Source organism: Oncorhynchus mykiss, chromosome 23 (assembly GCF_057628025.1).
Source record: "Oncorhynchus mykiss isolate SJ-2025 chromosome 23, ASM5762802v1, whole genome shotgun sequence".
Taxonomy (NCBI): domain Eukaryota; kingdom Metazoa; phylum Chordata; class Actinopteri; order Salmoniformes; family Salmonidae; genus Oncorhynchus; species Oncorhynchus mykiss.
In genome coordinates, this window is record NC_143044.1 from 63,262,891 (window position 1) to 63,270,845 (window position 7,955).

A 7,955-nucleotide genomic window follows, 5' to 3' on the forward strand; every position below is an offset into this window, starting at 1 on the left:
CTGATCTGTCTAATCGGTGTTAGAACTAGACAGGTACCCAGGCTGATCTGTCTAATCAGTGTTAGAACTAGACAGGTACCCAGGCTGATCTGTCTAATCTGTGACAGAACTAGACAGGTACCCAGGCTGATCTGTCTAATCTGTGTTAGTAGACAGGTACCCAGGCTGATCTGTCTAATCTGTGTTAGTAGACAGGTACCCAGGCTGATCTGCCTAATCTGTGTTAGTAGACAGGTACCCAGGCTGATCTGTCTAATCTGTGTTAGAACTAGATAGGTACCCAGGCTGATCTGTCTAATCTGTGTTAGTAGACAGGTACCCAGGCTGATCTGTCTAATCTGTGTTAGAACCAGACAGGTACCCAGGCTGATCTGCCTAATCTGTGTTAGTAGACAGGTACCCAGGCTGATCTGTCTAATCTGTGTTAGAACTAGATAGGTACCCAGGCTGATCTGTCTAATCTGTGTTAGTAGACAGGTACCCAGGCTGATCTGTCTAATCTGTGTTAGTAGACAGGTACCCAGGCTGATCTGTCTAATCTGTGTTAGAACCAGACAGGTACCCAGGCTGATCTGTCTAATCTGTGTTAGTAGACAGGTACCCAGGCTGATCTGTCTAATCTGTGTTAGAACCAGACAGGTACCCAGGCTGATCTGTCTAATCTGTGTTAGTAGACAGGTACCCAGGCTGATCTGTCTAATCTGTGTTAGTAGACAGGTACCCAGGCTGATCTGTCTAATCTGTGTTAGTAGACAGGTACCCAGTCTAATCTGTCACAACGTTGACAGTCATGCGACCCTCTCCTGTAGTGGTGTGGCTGTTCCCCCTGTATCAGGCACCTCATCAGCAGCCTGCACGATGGCATCAGCCAGCCTCGGGTCCAGTCCGTAGTCCTTGTTGACCTCTGCAGCAGCCCTCTTCAGAATCCCAAAGGCTTTGATCACCTGGATCTGTTGGACACCAAAGACAGTAGTGAGGACGTGTGGCGCTACGATGATTTCACTGATACACAACGATACGCTGATTACAGGAAGTAACCTTTAGTCTGATCTGAATCTGGGGGAAATAGGACAGGAAATTGTTGCAAGGATGTGTGTCCAATTTGTAGCGAGAGCTAGCTACAATGATCCCCCCCGAGACATGGTGGGACGGGTGACCTACAGCCACAGGGATCCACAGCCGTGTCTCAGGGCTCAAGCTACACCTTGATAGATGAAGTAGCATCTAGTCTGAACTTACTGGCATTCTCTCCGACGGTCCTCCGATCTTGAAGTTCATGGTGGATCTGACTGTCTGAGCCCCATAATACTTGTCAACGGGCACCTTCAGCTCTCCGAAGGTGTCTGCCTCAATTCTGTACTCTGAAGACTGAACAACAACATCGAGACAGTCAAATAGCAAAGATGAAAAGTTAGTCTGGGTTACGACATGGTTATTTGGTTAGAGAGGCATAATCTCAACAACAACAATAAACTAGTAGCTAGCTATAGACTTGCTTTGTTGACATTTGAAAGCCAACCTCTGAACAACAGAACAGTTGTGTCTCAGGCTGACCTATCAGGTGTTTAGATACAGATCTCCTAGCTAATTGTAGGTAAACAAATCACTACGCAGCCATTTGTACAGTGCTCTGTGCCAGCGGTAGTGTTGGGATGCAGTTTGCCAAGTACCTCGACTCCTTCACGGAGTTTAGACTATTTTTACTTTAAGTACTTTACACCACTGAGCATAGCCAGTCCACTATGCATAATAAAAGACCATACTCAAAGGCGATTGCTCGAATTTGTTTAATTTTGGAGTATAGGCCATACCAATGTACCAAAGACATCGTAAATCAGTTTGGTTTGATGTTTTATGCTCTATTCCACAGAGCCATGACTACATGGAACTCTATTCCACAGAGCCATGACTACGTGGAACTCTATTCCACAGAGCCATGACTACATGGAACTCTATTCCACAGAGCCATGACTACGTGGAACTCTATTCCACAGAGCCATGACTACATGGAACTCTATTCCACAGAGCCATGACTACATGGAACTCTATTCCACAGAGCCATGACTACATGGAACTCTATTCCACAGAGCCATGACTACATGGAACTCTATTCCACAGAGCCATGACTACATGGAACTCTATTCCACAGAGCCATGACTACATGGAACTCTATTCCACAGTACTACATAGAGCCATGACTACATGGAACTCTATTCCACAGAGCCATGACTACATGGAACTCTATTCCACAGAGCCATGACTACATGGAACTCTATTCCACAGAGCCATGACTACATGGAACTCTATTCCACAGAGCCATGACTACATGGAACTCTATTCCACAGAGCCATGACTACATGGAACTCTATTCCACAGAGCCATGACTACATGGAACTCTATTCCACAGAGCCATGACTACATGGAACTCCATTCCACAGAGCCATGACTACATGGAACTCTATTCCACAGAGCCATGACTACATGGAACTCTATTCCACAGAGCCATGACTACATGGAACTCTATTCCACAGAGCCATGACTACATGGAACTCTATTCCACAGAGCCATGACTACATGGAACTCTATTCCACAGAGCCATGACTACATGGAACTCTATTCCACAGAGCCATGACTACATGGAACTCTATTCCACAGTACTACATAGAGCCATGACTACATGGAACTCTATTCCACAGAGCCATGACTACATGGAACTCTATTCCACAGAGCCATGACTACATGGAACTCTATTCCACAGAGCCATGACTACATGGAACTCTATTCCACAGAGCCATGACTACATGGAACTCTATTCCACAGAGCCATGACTACATGGAACTCTATTCCACAGTACTACATAGAGCCATGACTACATGGAACTCTATTCCACAGAGCCATGACTACATGGAACTCTATTCCACAGAGCCATGACTACATGGAACTCTATTCCACAGAGCCATGACTACATGGAACTCTATTCCACAGAGCCATGACTACATGGAACTCTATTCCACAGAGCCATGACTACATGGAACTCTATTCCACAGAGCCATGACTACATGGAACTCCATTCCACAGAGCCATGACTACATGGAACTCTATTCCACAGAGCCATGACTACATGGAACTCTATTCCACAGAGCCATGACTACATGGAACTCTATTCCACAGAGCCATGACTACATGGAACTCTATTCCACAGAGCCATGACTACATGGAACTCTATTCCACAGAGCCATGACTACATGGAACTCTATTCCACAGAGCCATGACTACATGGAACTCTATTCCACAGTACTACATAGAGCCATGACTACATGGAACTCTATTCCACAGTACTACATAGAGCCATGACTACATGGAACTCTATTTCACAGTACTACATAGAGCCATGACTACATGGAACTCTATTCCACAGTACTACATAGAGCCATGACTACATGGAACTCTATTCCACAGTACTACATAGAGCCATGACTACATGGAACTCTATTCCACAGTACTACATAGAGCCATGACTACATGGAACTCTATTCCACAGTACTACATAGAGCCATGACTACATGGAACTCTATTCCACAGTACTACATAGAGCCATGACTACATGGAACTCTATTCCACAGTACTACATAGAGCCATGACTACATGGAACTCTATTCCACAGTACTACATAGAGCCATGACTACATGGAACTCTATTCCACAGTACTACATAGAGCCATGACTACATGGAACTCTATTCCACAGTACTACATAGAGCCATGACTACATGGAACTCTATTCCACAGTACTACATAGAGCCATGACTACATGGAACTCTATTCCACAGTACTACATAGAGCCATGACTACATGGAACTCTATTCCACAGTATTACATAGAGACATGACTACATGGAACTCTATTCCACAGTACTACATAGAGCCATGACTACATGGAACTCTATTCCACAGTACTACATAGAGCCATGACTACATGGAACTCTATTCCACAGTATTACATAGAGACATGACTACATGGAACTCTATTCCACAGTACTACATAGAGCCATGACTACATGGAACTCTATTCCACAGTATTACATAGAGACATGACTACATGGAACTCTATTCCACAGTACTACATAGAGCCATGACCACATGGAACTCTATTCCACAGTACTACATATAGCCATGACTACATGGAACTCTATTCCACAGTACTACATAGAGCCATGACTACATGGAACTCTATTCCACAGTACTACATAGAGCCATGACTACATGGAACTCTATTCTACAGTACTACATAGAGCCATGACTACATGGAACTCTATTCCACAGTACTACATAGAGCCATGACTACATGGAACTCTATTCTACAGTACTACATAGAGCCATGACTACATGGAACTCTATTCCACAGTACTACATAGAGCCATGACTACATGGAACTCTATTCTACAGTACTACATAGAGCCATGAATACATGGAACTCTATTCCACATCAAGATACTAACAAAAGCAGTAAAATCTGATTTAAGAAACAGATAAAAATACACCTTATTGAACATTGAGGACTTGAGAGAGAGAGAGAGAGAGAGAGAGAGAGAGACACACACACACACACACACACACACACACACACACACACACACACACACACACACACACACACACACACACACACACACACACCTGGATTGTGTTGTAGTAGAGTAGTGGCCGGACGGCACACAATGTATTGTGAAATCTGTTGTAAAATGTATTTTAATGTTTTAAAAAATTGTATTATTATGTATATTACTGCCTTCATTCGTGCTGGACCACAGGAAGAGTAGCGGCTGCCTTGTACAGTCTGACTTGTGATGGGACTGTTCACCAAAAGTGAGCCTTTATGTTAGATTCCTAGGGGCTACTTTCACCAACTACCTCGTACCCCTCTACACACTGACTTGCTAAGTCACTCCTTGTATAACCTCGTTATTGCTATTTTATTGAGTCACGTTAACTATTTGCTTTTTTTTAAATTTAAGACATTGTTCTTACGTTTTCAATCGGTATTGTTGGTTAATAGCTCGTAAATAATTATTCCACGGTCAAATCTACACCTGTTGTATTCGGCGCAAGCGACAAATACAATTTGTACTCCGTGTTTACTTGGTAAGTTATGCAGTGAAAGTTAGCCAGTTAGCAGATAGTTGTAAACTGACTTTGACCTTCTGCCAGCCTGACAAGATAACATTAGCCAAATGACAAGCTTGCTACCAGAATATTGCTGTGAATACTTGTGTTTCTCTTGTTTGACAGACTGCGGTTGTCCTAAAAACAGCATTACTACATTCATGTAAAGCTAGATAGCAAGATGGCTAACTATTTCATTTGAGCTAGTACCACTAACTAACCAATAGTTAGCTTGGCTAACTATTAAGGTCATTTGCAGGGCCTGCGATGGACTAACAACTGACTGTAAACCCCGATAAGACCCCAAAACGTACCATTCTGGAGGAGATGACTGCAGGACTGTGCTTTGTGTTGGAAAGGCTCCTCTGTAACGCCTGGAGGTTGCAGTTAAATCGCAGGACGTTTCTCAAAGAGAGATACATTGCGTTATTAACCCAGCTGTCCCTTCAGACCATGGCGGAACTAAAAATGAGCCAACTACACGTCTGTGTTAGGGGGGCGGAAACATATATTTGCAACATTTCTTGTGCACGTGAGGGGGGGTATCATTTAAAGCAGCACACCGAATCAAAAGCGATATAAAAATGTTATACTACATTTGACTGTCTTCATGCCGTTTAAACAAGTGACGTTGTTTGATATTACTGTATTTGTCATGACATTTTTTGGCCATTTGGTTTGTCTAAACTTGTATTGGGAAAATGCAAATGTGTAAGCGATCATGTATCCTGTATAGCCGCTAGTGGGCGCTATTTACATGTCTTTTTGACGGATCTCCACGTTAAAAATACTTTTAAATAGCGGACACGAGCGGCTTTCCAGGCTAGAAATCATGCAATGTTGAGTCCTAAACTGCTATCTCTAATAACTGATAGGCACAGAGGGATAGGTGCAGCTACCAATTTAATTGTCTAAACTTGAATTTATGTTTATGTTGTTTGTTGACCGTCTTTAGACCGTCCCCTCGCCCATACCCGGGCCCCTCTGCACACATCAACAACAGTCACCCTCGAAGCATCGTTACCCATCGCTCCACAAAAGCCGCGGCCCTTGCAGAGCAAGGCGAACTACCACTTCAAGGTCTCAGAGCAAGTGACGTCACCGATTGAAACGTTATTACATTGACGCCTGAGAGGAGTCCCCAGATCAGTTTTTCAGAGTTGCCACCAGTCCTGCTTTTACTTGAGCAGGAACATAAAAGTAAGGCATGTGATCCATTAGAAATTGTGAAATTGAATTATAGACAACTTAAAATATTGTCAGTAAAAATAGCACTCACTTCTGTTATCATTAAGTGCTTTGAGAGGCTTGTTAAGGATCATATCACCTCTACTTTACCTGTCACCCTAGACCCACTTCAATTTGCTTACTGCCCCAATAGATCCACAGACGATCCAATCGCCATCACACTGCACATTGCCCTATCCCATCTGGACAAGAGGAATATCTATGTAAGAATGCTGTTCATACTACATAATTCAATTTGTGTTATTTCATAGTTTTGATGTCTTCACTATTATTCTACAATGTAGAAAATAGTAAAAAAATAAAATAAAATAAAAACTTGAATGAGAAGGCATGTCCAAACTTTTGACTGGTACTGTATGTTTTTTTAAAGGCAGTAAATGAGGCTGAATGAACTGTTTCTCTGCTAGACAAGGCTCTGCTGATAACCAGGTGTAACAGTGGTAAGGATTCACTCCATGGTGCTGAAAAGAAAGCTCTGCTGTTGGGACAGCTTTATGTCGGCCCTAACAGTTTGTCACCATTATATAGTGCAATTAATGTATTGTTTAGTGTTGTGTTGTGTCGTGGCTTTGCTGGCATGCATAAAATCTTTTTTGAGTTTGCCATACCAAGATTTACATGCTAATATCGCCACTGATTCTAGTATTCTAATTCCTAATTCTATGGAAAATACTGTATCTTGAAAACCGGAAACATCCGCTTTCAGCCGCTCCCCCTGGTGAGATTTTGGTTGGCTGAGCCATATTAGAAAAGGAGGAGATAAGAATCCCAACAGGAAATGAATAGAGGAACATATAACGCTCCGCCCAGCAGACTGTCGACCAATCACGTTCCCCTTATCAGCGGTTGCTAAGCTAATCGTCAAGCAATCCCTTCTAAAGGTCTGGGTATGACTCCAGAAACGTCCCTATTTTCCTCGAAAGTACTTCATGTCATTATTTCCACGCTTTACGATATTGCAGAGGACAAGTTAAGTTTTAGATAACTGTAATATAAAGCGCCAAACAGATTAAATGTATTATTATTATTATCTCAAATCCTGGAAAATATTTAGTATGTTGAGCTTCTTGTTCACATAATTGGTGCTCAGGTTGGATTTTTGTTCTAGCGCCCAATTGACTCCTTGAATGATGGAGAAGTTTAAAGGAGAGATCAGTTTTAAAACTTCAACTTTTTCTCTCATTTGCATGGCAAAAAATGTGTGTAGAATTGCAGGAAATTAGCTTTTAAAACTACATACATTTCTCAACACCACCGAGATGGGGGGCCTTTTCTAAAATCGCTATCACGGCCACCATATCAGCCCCTTTTGGATCTGGTTTTGGTTTGTTCTGATTTGAGGTTGTTTGTTCACGTGACATTTTGTGAAAATTCTGGATCCGAAGTCCACGCCCCTTTCGTCGGTGATTGGTCAACAGTACTACTCCTAGTAGGAGTGGGAACATGACATGGTTGTTGTTTGTCATTCAATAAGAGATGCACAGTTTTTACCCTTCAGAAATAAAAAACTAGTCTGCTCTGTATATCTATCTTCCTGTAGATGGCAG

The 7,955-nt window shown here is 42.5% G+C and overlaps 1 protein-coding gene across 1 annotated transcript in view; it reads right to left on the reverse strand.

The window, feature by feature from the left end:
- Positions 1 to 5,762, reverse strand: part of fh (fumarate hydratase) — a 30,433-nt gene extending 24,671 nt beyond the window's left edge. Inside the window, exons 1-3 of the mRNA XM_036960021.2 lie at positions 5,475 to 5,762; positions 1,240 to 1,368; positions 840 to 950 (exon numbers count right to left, since the gene is read on the reverse strand). Coding sequence (XP_036815916.2) covers positions 840 to 950; positions 1,240 to 1,368; positions 5,475 to 5,582 — 348 coding nt within the window. The 5' untranslated portion in view covers positions 5,583 to 5,762. The remainder of the gene's footprint in view (positions 1 to 839; positions 951 to 1,239; positions 1,369 to 5,474) is intronic.
- Between the last annotated feature and the right edge of the window lie 2,193 nt (positions 5,763 to 7,955).